Source organism: Aspergillus pseudotamarii (genome assembly GCF_009193445.1).
Source record: "Aspergillus pseudotamarii strain CBS 117625 unplaced genomic scaffold BDV38scaffold_14, whole genome shotgun sequence".
In the NCBI taxonomy this organism is placed as follows: domain Eukaryota; kingdom Fungi; phylum Ascomycota; class Eurotiomycetes; order Eurotiales; family Aspergillaceae; genus Aspergillus; species Aspergillus pseudotamarii.
In genome coordinates, this window is record NW_022475028.1 from 181,971 (window position 1) to 197,742 (window position 15,772).

A 15,772-nucleotide genomic window follows, 5' to 3' on the forward strand; every position below is an offset into this window, starting at 1 on the left:
GGTAATCTGTTATCTGTAATTGACTAAATACTACTGGCTAGTTTGATCCTATAGTCTTGGGTCGCCCAGGCTCTACCTGTTTAATGACTCGAGCCGGGGAGCCTACAGCAACACTGAAGGGAGGAATGCATCTTGTCACGACCGACCCAGCCCCAACTGTACAACCTTCACCGATTTGAACACCGGCCAAAATTGTAACATTGGCCCCGATCCAGCAGTCGTCACCTATGATGATCTCTCGCGCAAATTCGACCCCATTTCTACGAGACTCTACACTGGTCTCATGCGTTGCAGATAGAAGGTTCACATTCGGGCCGAAGGAAACACGATCGCCAATAATAATAAGGGAGCAATCAAGCATTGTGGTACTGTAAAATGGCTAGTTTAACACACACAGAGTCCACAAAGCACTACCGGCGTTGAATCATGATGGGGAATAGGCATACTTGAAGTTAGCATAGAAGTTGTCCCCAATCTTGATATTGCACCCATAATCGACCATCAAGGGGGGCTCAATAAAGGCGCCCTTGCCAGTTGCCCCCAGTAATTGCCTTAGCAATTCCTCGCGCTGATCGGTGAGGCCTTCAAACGATATGTCATCGGGAATTGGTGCATTGTACTTGGACATCAGCTTGCGGGCTCGAAAACGGCTTTGCATAAGCTCCGGAGCGAGTGGGTCGTATCTAGACAATGTCAATCGGAAGACTTGGGGCGCCATCTCTGTAGCTATGACTTCCCAGGACTTACAGCATCCCTGATATCATCCGTTCGTACTGTTCGCACCAAGGTATATTTGCCAGCGACTGGGCAGCTACCAGTAGCTCAGGGTCCTTTTCTTTAGAAGGTTCCATGGCAGGAGGGAAGGAACCGAGAAGATTTGTTGTACAGGATAAATGTGGGATGATTACTCTTGGTGGTGTATATAAACAGTTTCAGTTGATCAGCCCTATTATAACCCTGGTTTGTCTGGCGCGGCTATTACCTCGACAAGAAAGGCTAGTGTGAAACCGTAATTTGTGGGCCGGTCAAAGTAGTACATAAATAGACCACTAACATCAGTGAGATCTTGCCCCAACACAAACTAGCGATACAGTGCAGCGTGCTTAAATACAACACCCGATGACCCCTTCAAAGGCCCGGAGCGTGATGGTCGGCTGGCTCGCCACGAGCGGGGCAGTCTGAAGCGAAGAGGATGCCCAACGTGCGACGCGGATGCCTGAAGGAACCGTCCATTCGACCGCAGTGGTTGTCCAGTTCATCGCAACAAGCCAGCTCTCTTTTCTGTCTGCACTAGTCCTCAAGTACGCAAAGACCTTTTCGTTGTGAAAGTCCAGATCCTCAAAGTCGCCGTAAACGAAAGCATCTTTATAGAGCTTTCGGTGCTGTAATGCCTGCTGCCAGAACTGCCAAACGGATGGTTCGCCTTTTATCTGCCACGGGAAGGACATCTGTGCCTCCACATTGATAGTTTCATAGTCATCATTTACCCTCATCCAGGGCGTCGCATTGGGGACTGTGAAGCCCGCATGCGGCGCAGCACTCCATTGCATTGGGGTGCGGGCGTGGTCTCTGGCCTTCTTTTGCAGGAGCCTCCGTGCCTCTGCAGAATATCGACTCACTGGGGCTAAGCCATACAATATCGACACCCAAGCTCCTTACATACGGAACCTTATCAATAATACCGGTCACATCACCCCATCCATTGCCTTCAGTCGCGGGTTTCCCGTTGTTAAAGCTTGCGGGATACACATGATACACCACCGCGTCTTTCCACCATTTCGCGGAGGTGTAGTTGGACTTGGAACACATGGTTGACATGGAGGTTAAATCGAGACAAAAGCTGCCAGACGATGCACATGGGTTGAGTTGTAAAGATTACAAGATATTAAGGAAGACTAGGGGGTTCAATATACTTGTGGGGTGGGAGAATGCGTACTTCATGTCATTTAGTCCGTACACCAAAAGAAACCTTGCAGAGCAGGTCACGGGGCGACGCCAGCCAATCGACCTGTCAACCAGTGCGAGCGCGGGGAGGACGAGCACATTTCTGTATCCTCGAGACCGTCAATTTGAGCCCCATCGCCCGCGGGAGTTCTCTCCAATTTTCATCTTACTCTGGTCTTCTAGGCCTTCGGCACAGCCTTCACAGTTCGGTTATATTTTCCCGGCTCTCTAATCGCTTCGATGTCGGGTCGGGTTCGGGCCGGGTTGAGCAGGAAACCCCGATCAACTCTAAGCAGGCTATGTAAATATTGCTACTAAGACTGTATTACAGATTATACATTCTTTTTTTAATTCTATAGAGGATGAAATAAAGTATCTATATTTTAAGCCCGTTTTATATAATACCATATACTACGAGACGGCGATCCAGTATAATATTAGGCGGTAAACCCTTAGTAAGGCAAAACTGTGATTGCAGATTGGCTGCTATGAGCCGATGGAGACACCGTCAGCATAAATGATTATGCCGCTCATAGAGAAACCCCGCAATTTCTCTTCTCTTCACATATCCTAGTGCTCGATTGAAACCACTAATTAGATACTAATTGGACCTCAACCAAAGATACACACTTCTATATACATAATACCCACCTTCCCCTCAACAACGCGAGATTTATAATATCAAGTCTATTCAACCGACTTACCACATAAAAGTCCCATAAGATGTTCTCCAGAACACTCCCCGCAACAACCCGGTTCTTTAGTGGTACCTCCGGCAAAACCCCTGCAGCCATACCAGTCATCGTCTGCGGAAAGACGAGTCAGATCGGGGATCTTGTCAGGGAGGCATTGCAGCCGGAATATGAAGGTATTTCCGATCTCCTCTCTGTGCCTGTGATATGTGATATGTGATGTGATATGCGACTACTCGAGTGTGTGGCATTTGATGGATGATTGACGGAGTACATCATATAGTAACCCATCTCTTCCTCTCACCTGCTACGGCGAAGAATGAAATCCCTGCATTACTTCGTCAGACGAATTCAACTACAGCTACGGGATATGGCACATCCCCCTGGGCGATTATCATGGGTGGCGGATATACCCAGACTGATTTACAGGAGATCCGCGCGGCCAGTCAGGGTCCGGATGCCAAACCGGTTGCCTGGCTCAAGGTTGATCCTGGCAAAATGCCGTCGTCGATTCCGGTGGGCCCGGAGTATGGCCGGGCCGTAGCGAAGCGGACAAAGGATCGGTTGGATGCATTGGTGCGGGATGGAGGCATTGATCGGGATGAGGTGCATTTTATCTAGATCCTCTCCTGGTTTTTTATATCTCCGCATGGGATGGGATGGGTATATAAAGAGATGTCACGCGGTATATTGGTATTCAAATTGGTATATATCAACAGAGCTAGATAAAAGCACAGTCATAGCTGGATCCCACGAGCCGAGGTGCTTAGTAGAAGTCCCTACGGGAGGCTTCCTCGAGCTGCTGCTGGGCGTGGTACTTGGCCTTCTCCTTGTCAATGAAGTCAAGACCCTTGGACTCGAACTCGCGGTCGATGAAGGCACCGGCGAAACCGGCCAGGAGCTCCTTGGCGGTCTCGTGGCTCTGGGGCTGGCCTGTTTTCGATCGTTTGTTTAGTATATGTACGGGAATCGTATATGAAGAGGAGAGAAAGGGAGGTTGGGGGGAAGAAAGAAACCAATGAATTCCAACATACCGTTCTTCTCACAGTGGTCGTTGTAGGCCTTCATGGCCTCGAAGGAGGCGGCACCGGCAATGAGCTCATGGCTGAACTTGGCCTTGTGCTCCTCGCTGCCGTCGTAGTTGTTGAACTGCTCGTAGTGCTGAGCCTGCTCACTGTCGTTGTCTGAGACTTTTAGTCAGTATGGGCAAGAGAAAATACGGCTAAGAAAGTCGAGGGCCAGGAAAACATACCGAACCAACCCATTGTGAATGATGTGTGATGATGTAGTTACAGAAGACAGAGTGTGTGTGATAGTGATGAGATGAAGAAGAAAAGGGGGTAAGAGGGGGAGGGGTGGAAGAGGGGTTTATAAATGATGGGTAAGACTTAATCTGCCCCTCTCGGGGGGTGGGTTATTGTTATGAAAGATTAATCCTAGTGCACTAATGGTAGTATGTCCATTGTATACACTGTACCACTAATAGTATTACTAGTCTTGACCCCACTTCAGAAGCTAAGCTTCGCTAAGCTTTGTCAGCCGGTCTAGGCGATGCTCTCGATGTGCCATTGGACAGGTCTTGCCCAGGTTCCACTGGTGATTTCGGCTCTTACGGCAGTTATTGGTTATGGCCTCACGCCACGGATTGCGCGGACCTAAACCGATCGGAAATCTACCTCCAGCTGGTACTGTGTACTATTATTACACTGTACACTGTACACTATACACCCTCATGATGGTGTTGGCCGTCCCGTGGAACCCTTTGCTTACCTTTCTTCGTCAGGGACGACATCCTAGCATGAGAAGCCCTCCTCCCCACCCAGTCTCAAAAATGAGGGATCCAGTCAACATGGGGCATCGCCAAAAGTAAATATAGGATATGACGCCACATTTGACCCAAAGGGGGGGAATCTCGTCGGAGAAAAATGGAGCCCGGGACCACAAACACAGTCACCGCCACTTGATCTCCACTGCTGCGCCCCCCGATAAAGAGGGACACATAACCAGGGAATCGTTGTCGACATGCCCTCGTATGCGACCAATACCGGTCCATGACGGAGCATAGTCTGCACAGATAGTGCAACCGATGTCGCCGTCTCTGTCAGCGGGAAAATTGAAATTTCCCTCCTGATTTATCTCTATCCTAACAGGTCCTGTCCGGATCCATTAACCCCGAACAAGATACCCCGTATCGTGAAACGACGCGACCCCACCACGATGCCGATAGTCGGTTGGAATCCCCAGAGGGTCTGACGCAGTTATAATGGGAGGGGACCACGTACGGAGTACCTGAGATGGCCACCCCGTAATTCCCCTGCGTAATAAAGCGCCGGACGACCATGCCCATACCGAGCCGCCCAGTGTCAGAGCCAGCTAACGCATGCGGACCCATTTCGATGGCGTCTCTACGGCTGAAGCCAGGGACAATTGTTGCGAGTATTGACGGCAGAACCCGCAGGCCTGAAACGCTCTCCGCCAATGATGTCTGTATTTCGTACCGGCAAGTATACTATAACCGGAATATCCGTTGGTGTCAGGCGTTGCCGCGGGATATCATGTGATGGACTATGGCTCGATGATGGGCATTAGACATTCACCATCGTGACCATAGTATAAGTAAGATAAGGGGTCGATGGTAAAGGTTTTGTAGACTAGCTGGTCATAAGAACCACGGGATATCTACTATCGGTATCTACAGAATAAGGGAACCAAAGACTCCAGAGAAGCGTGACAAGTGTCAATGGAAGCATGCCTAGACAACAACTTATGGGTCAAGTATAGCATTGAGCTCTTACGGGGCGTGTAGTATAAGTCGACGATTTTGTGGAACTCGTCTGGTGGCTGTCGTACACATAGATGTCAAGTCAACTGCTACTGTAATACTCCGGTCATTGCTAGTGTAAACACCCAACACACCACGGTATACTTAAGAGGCATCAATCCTCTCAACCTCATTGAATCTAGCGCTCTTGGCATCTTCAGCCCTCTCAGTTTCGGCCTTTTCAGCATCCACAGAACGAGGATCAGCATAACTCCCTCGAGGTAACAGATGTCTCTGTCTTCCCCAGACGGTTCGATGTCTAAACCCATCATCCACCTCTTCAAGTTTCAATCCCTTTGTCTCCGGAACCATTAACCACACAAACGGGACTACAAGCGTCAGAAAACTGGCAAAGAAGAAATGTTCCGTACTGGATTTTCCGAGTCATATAGGGGCACTGCGGGCAATGACGAAATTCAGAAGCCAATGGGTAGCCGTGCAGATGGCCACACAAGGACTTCACACGCGCAACGGATAGATTTCAGAGCAGATGACCCATGGTACGCCGGCCCAGCGGAAACAGAAGCCGACAGCATAAATAAAGATAAAAACTCAGCTGCATATGATACGGAGCGGATGCGCCCTGTAGCGTCGGCGTGGTTGGTGGTGGCATGAAGTTTAACGAAGGCCCCCATAGACTACATGCAAAGGGCCGTAGTTATAGCTTGTCAGAAATCAACTAGATATGATCCGCGTGTTAGGCCCGCTCATGAGGCAGCAGACTTACCATCAGAGCACTCCCCCAAATCAACATTCGCGTCCGCCCGAAGCAATCGACGGTCCAATACATGGCGATGCAAACAGCGATCAGTCGGACTACTCCATAGTGTCCCGTTGAGATTAAAGTAGCCTTACTGCCCGTCAGACTGAGCGATGGGAATATCCGGGAAGAACAATGGTTGATGGCGTTAGAACCAGCCATTTGATAGAAAACCATAATCATGAAACCCAAGGAAGAGTCTTTCTCTGATACCAGGGTGGGTTAGCTCTTTTTTGACCCAGAGCCCCTTTCCAGGATTATTTGCCCTTTTGTCCTCGAGCTGGGCAATGATATCATTGAGTTCCGACTCCACAGAGGGATGAGTTTCTGGGAGTCCCCGCAAGGCTACGTCCAAAACGATCACTCAGTGGGGCAGAGATGAGAGCTCCGAAGCAGCCCGCTTGTAGGAGGGATACAATATTGGCTGCAAAGGCATCCTCGACAGATTTGGAAGCATGCTCCAACCCGAAGTCCCTGTAGATTGTTAGGGTCACCAAAACCCATGGAGCGAAGTCCATTTGGAGGCTGCTCACTTCTTAAAGGAATGTAACTCAATCGATGTGCCGATCAAGGCCATGTCATATCCGAATAGGAACGCCCCCATTGAGCTGACAATAGCCAGGAGATACACCCGTACAGTGATCATCTTCCCAGCGGTACCAGAACCAGAACCACCCGACTGTCTTGTGAGCAAATTCCGCATGGTTGAAGCTGGGGTTTGATTCAGTTGTAGTATTCGTTCTCATACCATGGCGAGGAGCAATTGATTAATTAAGAGGAACGGAGGTACTTCTTCCGAACGCGAGAGGATTGACATACGTACTCCATGAAATGGGAGGCGCGACATCAACTACTTCTAAGGTGGCAATAATTCGCAAGTCTGAAATACCCGGGGTGGACGTCGACTATACCTTTATTAAGATTGCCCCGGATCAAGCCCAGGTTGACATGACAGGGAACTGTGGAAACAGGGCGTCTGGGGTAGGACCGTTTGCTCTGGATGAAGAGCTCGGGAGACCAACAAGACGGGGGCAAAGAATGGTAAGCTTGCCTTCTACAATATTTAGCTCACATTCTGACACCATTGTTAAACCCGCAGATGGACATCACAGTGATTAACACCAACACTCAACAAATCCCGGTAGAGACCGTTCACGTCACCTCAGCCGGTAAGCTTTCCGAGGGCGGCGACTACAGCATCGCAGGGCTAGAGGTACCCCTAAAATCGCCCTTTTGTATCCAAGTTGACGCGAGGTGGGTGCAGAAGGTCGCATTGATGAGGCTGATATTGAAATACTGCCCTTCAACCTGGGGCAACCTCATCCCAGCCTTCAGGTGGCGGGGGCTGTCTGCCTCGGCACTGCGCGAAGCATACCAGGAACAGTGGCATGGTATTTTCGGCGCCAAGAACACACAAAGGATGACCACAATGCCTCTCCAGAACGGCAAGCCATGGTGATTTATCAAACGATCAACACAGTCACGTGGTCGCTCAAACGCCTCAGTAGACTGGTGGACGTCGAGGCGAAGTTGGAGACGCACGAGAACGGGGAGACATCCGTGGAGAGCGTCAGCGTGTTTCGCTCTACACGACGACTATTTGATGGAAAGGCATTTGATCGCCTAGAATCACAAGTCGTGGGTCTGATTAGATGAATTCAAGATAAACTCTTCCAAGAAAATGTATCGACGGCGGTCAGGTGACGATAAAACGATGAAAGCTGTCGGTTCACGTGGAGATCACTCAGCTGGTGGCCTCAGGCTAAGATTCTCCCCCCTGACGGATCGACAACAGCGATCAACCAAACTTAATTGCCGATCATCATGTCCGAATACCCCATCTGTTTCCCTCGTCCCCTCATTCAAACACGGTGGGCACTGCTCATCGTCATCAAATGATCGTTAGCATGGTAAAAGCTTTGCTTATCTCTCCCAAGGGTATTCAATATAATTTTTCGAATTTTTTTTAATTGTTTTTCCCCATTTGAATCCCGTACCACCATTAGGTCCCGAATCCAAGGTTCCGCGTTACACAAGGCGCATCGTCAAAACCAAAGCTAATTCAGTAGCAAGAATATCATTTAAATATACAAGCCGAATCGACACCGATGTATGCTTGAAATAGGATGCAACAAACGCAAAAAATCAGACTCTCCGTACGCCACCCAATGAGGATCCCTGGTCCCAGAAACTCCGAAGCTATATCAAAAACTCAAGATGTATATTTGGCGGGATATATATGATGGTGTATGACCGCATCCAATGTCCGGATAGGTCATCTCGCGGGCTACGTGACTGGAGCAATCCCGTTACTCGTATTGTTTATCGTCGTCGATGGCATCGGCCACTTGATCATCGGGGATCCATTCCTCCGACTCGGGAATCCACGTATGGCTACTTGCGATTAGCACTACGTTACGATAGAGAGGACCGAAGAACTCACTTATGGAAATGCGTGCTGGTCAAGGCAGTCTTCCCATATTCCTCGATCAGGATCGCCTCGTAGTCAAAGGGTACTTTGGCCGCAACCCCTTCGAAGGTGGCCTTCCGGAGGGGGTAGATATCCTCCGTCTGATACTGGTGCTCGTGCTTATCCATCCACAGGTTCGGCTTCTCCGGGTTTGCTTTACTCAACCCGGTGATATCGATATAGAGTCCTGTTTGCATGTCGATCCATCGCGCATCGATGATATTCAATCCCATGCCATTTTCACGTTGACGAGCCCAGGGGTTAATGTCGAGGAGATAGGTCCGTTGTAGGTCGGCATTCTTCGTCGAATACTGGACGACCGTCTGGTTATAGCGGTCGGCCAGCTGACGCAAGGTGGTATCCGGTACTTGGGTATCCATATCCCAGTCCCAGGGCATGACCTAACAGAGAAAAGCAAGCGCACCCAATTAGCGACATATCGAAAACGCACTGGCCGCACGAGCAGTACCTTGCCGTTCCACCACCATCCCAGCAACGTCCCATGTGCGATCCACGTCTCTAATCCATTTTCCTCGAAGAAGTTCAAGTATGCGCGCACCATGTAGGTCATCGTCTGCGGGCGATCCTCGTCCGCCACGGGTTCGGTAAAGTAGCGGGAATCATAGTGACCGAGGATGTCATCGTGGCCCGGTTCATGGAAATACTTGAACTCCTCGGATTTGTTTAAGCCGTACTTGTCCCACAAGGGGTCCGGGTCCTCTTGATTGACGACCTTGCCATAGTGCTGTTCCGCGCTGCCCGTCAACGAACCGGAGGACGCCTCGGTCCGCGCTGACCAGATCGCACCGGTGAGGGCCAATAGACCCCAAAGGTACATTTCGAGGTCTCGTGTAATCAGGGAAGGAGGGTGATCGGTGGGCGGATAACGAGGGGATCGATCACGCCTCGGTGCGCATAGTGGCCGGGGGAGCTAGCAACCACCCGTGATGAGTTGAGTAAAAAAAATTGTATATCGAACAGGCAAAAAGTAAATCGTGGACCGACAGTTTTGCGCACGAGGAATCCGGGGATGGGGCCAATGTTATATTCCTAAAAGAGTAGTCTCCCTGTCAAGCGCTGTCGATCAGAAACCGAAACAGGGAGAAATTATCCCAAGCTAAACCTGGGGAGGAAACTTTAAGAGCACTGAAGAATGTAAAGAAAAGTAAAGTGAAAAAAAGGAGGAGAAAATCAAACAATCCAAATGCTTCAACGAAAAGTCGAGCAAAGAAATTCCCAGGTACAAACCAGCGCACCGGAAGAGCATGGAAACCTTGGGTATCCCTGCGATCCGACTAATCCGTCGAGAAAAAGCAAAAAAAATAAATTCGAGGAAACCAGCTCACTTGCAGCTACAGTTCTTAAAGCGGGGCGAAAGGTATTTGGGTTCGCAAAAAGGGTCTCCACCGTGGTAGGAGAAATTCAGTGGAACGACCCTGCGTTGGGGGTGACCCTGAGATGGTGAAATTCCTGCGCATCATCCGTAAGGGTTTTTTTTTGCCTCCCTTTCCACGGCACGGGGGGAAACCGTTAACAATCGATAGATACATCCATCCATCCAGACATACTTGGAGGGAGCGGTCCGGAGTAGAGCCTGAGGAAGCAACAGAAACGATACCTGATGGGTAACGACCGGGACTTCCCCAAGTGCCGCCACCTCGCGTGCCAATTTGCCCGCTTCGGGGATGCTCCACCACTCAGTACTTCCCTCAATCAATGCGGTAGTATGAGTATCCATCCGTAATAAAGTATTCCCATCCTACTCTATAGGAAAACCATGACCGGCGAACAACCACTCAATGCTCCCCCCTCCCCACCAACTTCCCCTAGAGAATAGTAATTATGACAAATAAACGACATAATCCCCCCTTATCCCATTAATATACAGTCAATCAATCTCAATCATCCATTCGTCATCACGGACTGGTGTTTCATCGTGATCCACGTTGACACCTGACACCTCTCAAAGAACAAAAACACCCCAAAACACTCGTATTCGTAAGAGCCAGAACCAGCCCTACGTAGCACGACTACTAGTACAATCTCACCCCTGTTCAAACTTCCGCTTCCCGTCGAGTCCCGGATTCCGGAACTAGTGGCTGGTTTGAGGCGCCCTACTAGACGCTTTTGCAGCTTTAGTCCAGCATAGAACATCCGACACCAGGACTAAATATATGAACGCTTGGATCCCCTAGGTGTATTGATACATATTCTTATGCACAAAAGCACCCGGATCCATCGTTAATGCCGTATCTCATGCACCGAGTCGGGACCACTACCGGCCTTCCCGTTTTGGGTTAAAAGTAGAACCTGAGGCGCGAGAGATCTCCAACACCCCCCTGAAATGTTCTACTCACTCACATTCAATATCCACCACCGGATTGAATGAGATGGCAAGAACAACTCAAAAGATTGACAATCATACCAAACGGTACAATTTCCACGATCGTCAAATATCCCCATCATGACAACCCCCCACCCCTTTTTTTGGGCCCTTTCAGCCTGCCAAGCAGACCGGGTACCCACTTAAAGCCGTTGGCCCTCGCCTCCGACTGCGAGCCCATTTCGAATCCAGTGTCCTTGGCGAAGCGAACAACTAGATGCCGGCGACCTGTCACGACTCGAATGAGTGCTGCCTAATGCCATTGGTCTTGGCGAGGAAATCCGATTTTCACACCGTTCTTTGTGATCGTGAGTGAACCGTGGAGCGTTTGGAAAGCCCGAATCTCCAAAACAGTTGGAAGACTTGATGAGTAACCCCCCGGAAGGGGTCGGTCGTAGTCGGTCACCTGATCATTTCCTTTCCCCCCGAAGCATCAATCAATATCGACAAATCCGAGGTGTCGGGACTCCAGTAGACATTTAAACCACATGAATAAAACGAAACTACTTGATTGTATGCTGTTTACGGAACGGGTAGGTTTCCTATTTTTCCTGCGATAGAGCTTTAGATGAGACCGTCTGTCAAAGACAATGAGTTTCTACTAGCCACGGTCGGTCTTCAAATTATATATATGTGAGCCACGTCGGATGATTCCGCGGGAGACATCCCTACAGATAATACCTAAACAATCAATCGGGGTTCACGGGTATGGACCTTCCGCAGTGCCTACGAGGGAAATGATCCCCGGTTTCTACGGGGCACCGCCGCCCTTCACCCGGCAAGTCTTGGAATCATACATGACGGCGACACACCGGCGCTAGCCTGAGCCTGAAAGGGATGATTAGGCAGTATTATCCTGGGATCTTTTGTGTATTGGCATTCATTTACTTTTGCGCAGCCAAAGTCTATCCACACATGTCATATCTATGTTCGGTTCCGTCTCGCGTGCCTTGATGCGCCCTTCTATATGGCCGGTCGTCAGCGGATGGAAGGGGGTGCCCCAACAACGGTGATCAATCAGCAGTGGTGCACCCCCTCACCAGCATCCTCGCAGAGCAACCAGGGGAAACAGAAACGCCATTAGCGACACACGAAAACCAAAAGAAATCTCGTTCTACATGAATTTTGCCAGGTCATGTCGACAATCGAAAAGAAGGAAGAAAGAAAAACGGGTGGGGCATCGTAATGATAAAAAACAAAAGCAACCGAGCGCACAACATCATTGAATTTGGTTCATAGGTATTGGCATCAGTCTGCATATGAGAGAGCTGTGTTCAATGATGATATAGAAAGAATATTAAGTTTGAGGGAATAGCCGATGCAACGGGAGCGAAGCATTTACTGCTTATCAGCGGCGGGAGCTTCATCCTGAGCAGGAGCATCCGGCATCGTCTCATTCCGCTCTTCAAAGTTCATAGCAGCGGCCGCGGCCTTCTTGGCCTGCTCTTCCGCCGCACGCTTGGCTTCTTCCTCCGCGCGCTTCTTGGCGAGCTCTTCAGCCAGAGCTTGCTGGCGCTCGTCCTCAAGAGTCTCCTCGAATGGCTGCACAAGCTTCTTGATCTCCTGGAGCTTGGCAGCATAAACATCGAGTGTGGTGTCAGCACCGCCCTCATCATCGTACAGCCAGTTCTACACAATCGAAGTTAGCACGGGCACGGACTCTAAACAGACATGGCGATCTAGCCAAAAGGGAGTATGAACATACCTCGAGCTCATCCAGCTTGTCATCGAAGGCCTGCTTCTTCGCCTCATCTTCGAGGAATCTTGCATAGCGGCCATATTTCCGGTCACGCATATCATAAATCGTGGTTTCAAGCTCGTTCTTCTTCTCGTCGGTCTCGGCGATGGTCTTATCATGCAGATACATGGCCTTCTCGCCCTCGATCCAGGCTTCCTTGACGGATGGCTCAATGGCAGGGGTGCCGGCGGAGATGGGCAGGTCACCCTTGCGAACCTGCTTCTTGACCTTGCGGGTCTTCTTGGGCTGCTCGTCACCCTTGGCATCGGTGTCCATGGCCTAAATCACATGTTAGTAAAAGACAAGTGCATGCATTTTACGATGGGAATCTAGCTTACATCACCATCCTCCTCGACGGGCTCCTCCACTTCCATGTCCTCGACGTAGTAGCCAGACTCGACGTTGAGGATACCGTGCAAGTTCAGGCGGGCCTTGAGCTTGCAAATCATGAAGTCATCGTTGGCATCGGCCTTGACGCCCTTGACGGAGAAGCGGCCAACCCAGGGGTTGGTCTTTCCAGGAAGCATCTCGGGGTTGGCGTAACGAGCTTCGAGATCGAAAGGCTGCTTGCGGTAGAAAGTGAGAATCTTGGTCGATGGCATGACATTGCCGCGGCCGAAGACAGTCAGGCTGGTATCCTCATCGGGGATATCTGCGGACTGCTCCCAGGTGAACTCGATGGGGTAGTTGACGATGTCGTGCACGGAGAAGTCACGGACACGGAAGACGGGGGAGAGGATAGCACAGCTGAAGGCACTACCACGAGCGATGGCCTCATCTTGGTTCAGGGTGAAAGAAAGGTTCTTGCCGAAGAACTTGGCAATGGCCTCCTTGATGGCAGGGACACGAGTGCAGCCACCAACCATCTCAATGCTGTCAATATCCTCAGCCTTGAGCTTGGCCTCGGCAAGGACCTGCTCGATGGGAACGAGGACGCGCTCGAGGAGAGGCTGAACCATGGTCTCCAGCTCCTCACGCTTGACAATGGCGCGGACATCGACGTCCTCCATGAGGGACTCAATGCTCATGGGGGCAGCAGGGTTTGCGGAAAGGACCTTCTTCATCTTCTCAGCGGCGGCGAGGGTACGGGCCCAAGCCTTGGCGTTCGTACGGACATCGATTTTGAACTTCTCCTTGAACTCGTTGGCGAAATGCTCAGTGAGGGCAAGATCGAAGTTACGGCCACCGAAGTGGCGGTCGCAGGCGGTGGCCTTGACGTTCAGCTCACCCTTGCGGAACTCAACAATCGAAGCGGTGTAGTCGCTGTGTCCGATATCAACGAACATGACGCGGCGAGGCTTCTCCTCGGGACCGGGCAGATCGAGCTTCGTGATACCATATCCGAGAGCGGTGGCGGTGGTGTCGTTGATCAGTCTCAGCACCTTGAGACCGGCAATCTCACCGGCGTCAAGCATAGCCCGGCGCTGAATATCGGTGAACCAGGCGGGAACGCTGATGGTGACATCGGAAACGGGGATTTGCAGTTCGTTGGCGGTGATATCTCTGATCTTGGTCAGGTACATGGCGACCAGCTGAGTGGCCGAGAACTTCTGCTTCTGCTGGCGGAAGTTGACCTCGACACCGGCCTGGCCATTCACATCGCAGAGGGTGGCAGTGTTGAAGCTCTGCTCGATCTGAATATCGGGGTCGCTGAATGAGCGGCCAATCAGGCGCTTGAGGTTTGCAACAGTGTTCTTCAAGTTGGAGGTCTCTCGTGTCTTAGCAGCCTCACCGAGATATCTACATTTGTTGTCGAATGAGACCAGAGAGCTGAACATCACACACAGTCAGTATAGGATCGCTAAATGAAGAGAACCATGCCGTCAAGCTCGTTGTTGGCTGGGGTGGGGTGGGATAGTAACAGAAGAGTGGACATACGGAGTAGATCTGTTGGAAACTTCGTTGGTAATCTAAATCGAGTCGCACCGACAGTTAGTCTTTGAATTTCAATGGTCAGAGAAAACGGGGGGTTGATAGAAAAAAATAAACATAAAAAAGGAAGTGCTGAAGGCGGGGAAGGCATGATACGCACAATGTCGATACCCTTATTACGGGCGACACCAATCTTGGTGCTCTGGGCACCGAAGTCGATTCCGACAACACTCATGGTGAAAAGGGATATAGGTGTGATAGGAGGAGGTAGGGTGGGAGGGAAGAAAAAGTGATGGAGGAGAAGGAGGAGGTGTAATGGATAGGAAGTGGTATCACAAAAGTTAGGATGAAAAGATTTGGGGAGCGAAGAAAGAGGGCTGGAGGGGGAGAATTTGCACGTTGAAAAGCGCCACTATCGGGCGGTGATGCAAACTGTGGCTCAGGTAAGAAAATCGAAAAAGTGAAAAAAAAATTTAAAAAATTTAAAAATTAAAAAAAAAAAAAATTCTAGACGTGGGCTTCTCTCGCTGGTCACTTGAGATCCACTATCAACCTTTCTACTGTGTAGTTTTATACGATCAGATCAAAACCGGATTTAAAGGAAAAAAGACGAGGGGAAGGAAGAGGTGATATGAATCTATATATAGGATAAACCCGTTCCTTTCAAGAATTCCAATCCGAGTCATCTGGCGACACCTCATGCTTTCTCCCAGCCGTAAAGTACAGCACAACTCCGTTTGGGCTCCGATGGCGCTGACCTTTGGAACCTTCGAGCGCTTACCACTCGATTCTTCCTCCGCTCACCGCCTGTGGTGGGCCAGGGCAATATCCTTGACCGCCTTCCGCGGGGTTTGCTTCTTCTGCTTCTTCCGCTTGCTTCTTGCCTCAAGCTCTTATCGATAATCCACCCCTCAGAGATTTCACGGCCCCGGGGTACGCCCATTGGGTGCCTGAGAGTCTTGGCCACCCCCGGGTTGGACTGACCTTCACGTAACAGTTACCTAATGTCACCCCAATGATTGGAGAATTAGGAATCAATTTCTCCAAAAAGGTACCGTTTGCTACTCATGTGCAGCGGCTACACATGTGCCC

General features: G+C 50.3%; 7 protein-coding genes across 7 annotated transcripts; 2 read left to right on the plus strand and 5 right to left on the minus strand.

The window, feature by feature from the left end:
* Positions 1 to 1,092: 1,092 nt before the first annotated feature.
* BDV38DRAFT_241136 (uncharacterized protein) lies at positions 1,093 to 2,224 on the minus strand (the record flags this gene model as incomplete). Its single annotated transcript, XM_032053998.1, has 1 exon — positions 1,093 to 2,224. A coding segment is annotated over exon 1 (335 nt), but the record flags the coding sequence as incomplete, so codon positions are not given.
* A 342-nt stretch (positions 2,225 to 2,566) lies between these two features.
* On the plus strand, positions 2,567 to 3,434 carry BDV38DRAFT_40088 (uncharacterized protein). The gene is made up of 2 exons (XM_032063287.1): positions 2,567 to 2,812; positions 2,920 to 3,434. The coding sequence occupies exons 1-2, from the start codon at positions 2,668 to 2,670 to the stop codon at positions 3,255 to 3,257; spliced, it is 483 nt and encodes a 160-aa protein (XP_031915833.1). The 5' UTR covers positions 2,567 to 2,667; the 3' UTR covers positions 3,258 to 3,434.
* BDV38DRAFT_280689 (DUF3759 domain-containing protein) lies at positions 3,403 to 3,901 on the minus strand (the record flags this gene model as incomplete). Its single annotated transcript, XM_032059368.1, has 3 exons — positions 3,403 to 3,569; positions 3,671 to 3,820; positions 3,889 to 3,901. The coding sequence occupies 3 exons, from the start codon at positions 3,899 to 3,901 to the stop codon at positions 3,403 to 3,405; spliced, it is 330 nt and encodes a 109-aa protein (XP_031915834.1).
* Positions 3,902 to 6,510: 2,609 nt separating this feature from the next.
* On the minus strand, positions 6,511 to 6,920 carry BDV38DRAFT_280690 (uncharacterized protein; the record flags this gene model as incomplete). Its single annotated transcript, XM_032059369.1, has 2 exons — positions 6,511 to 6,691; positions 6,751 to 6,920. 2 exons carry the CDS (start codon positions 6,918 to 6,920, stop codon positions 6,511 to 6,513), a joined length of 351 nt encoding a protein of 116 aa, XP_031915835.1.
* A 128-nt stretch (positions 6,921 to 7,048) lies between these two features.
* BDV38DRAFT_280691 (uncharacterized protein) lies at positions 7,049 to 7,873 on the plus strand (the record flags this gene model as incomplete). The annotated part of the gene is made up of 3 exons (XM_032059370.1): positions 7,049 to 7,258; positions 7,317 to 7,672; positions 7,723 to 7,873. 3 exons carry the CDS (start codon positions 7,049 to 7,051, stop codon positions 7,871 to 7,873), a joined length of 717 nt encoding a protein of 238 aa, XP_031915836.1.
* A 451-nt stretch (positions 7,874 to 8,324) lies between these two features.
* BDV38DRAFT_40269 (putative mannosylphosphate transferase (Mnn4)) lies at positions 8,325 to 9,881 on the minus strand. Its single transcript, XM_032063289.1, has 4 exons — positions 9,693 to 9,881; positions 9,157 to 9,618; positions 8,661 to 9,088; positions 8,325 to 8,611 (listed from the first exon to the last, which is right to left on the minus strand). Exons 2-4 carry the CDS (start codon positions 9,523 to 9,525, stop codon positions 8,527 to 8,529), a joined length of 882 nt encoding a protein of 293 aa, XP_031915837.1. The 5' UTR covers positions 9,526 to 9,618; positions 9,693 to 9,881; the 3' UTR covers positions 8,325 to 8,526.
* Positions 9,882 to 12,408: 2,527 nt separating this feature from the next.
* hsp88 (Hsp70 chaperone Hsp88) lies at positions 12,409 to 14,915 on the minus strand (the record flags this gene model as incomplete). The annotated part of the gene is made up of 5 exons (XM_032059371.1): positions 12,409 to 12,699; positions 12,776 to 13,087; positions 13,147 to 14,578; positions 14,687 to 14,718; positions 14,841 to 14,915. The coding sequence occupies 5 exons, from the start codon at positions 14,913 to 14,915 to the stop codon at positions 12,409 to 12,411; spliced, it is 2,142 nt and encodes a 713-aa protein (XP_031915838.1).
* Positions 14,916 to 15,772: the final 857 nt, after the last annotated feature.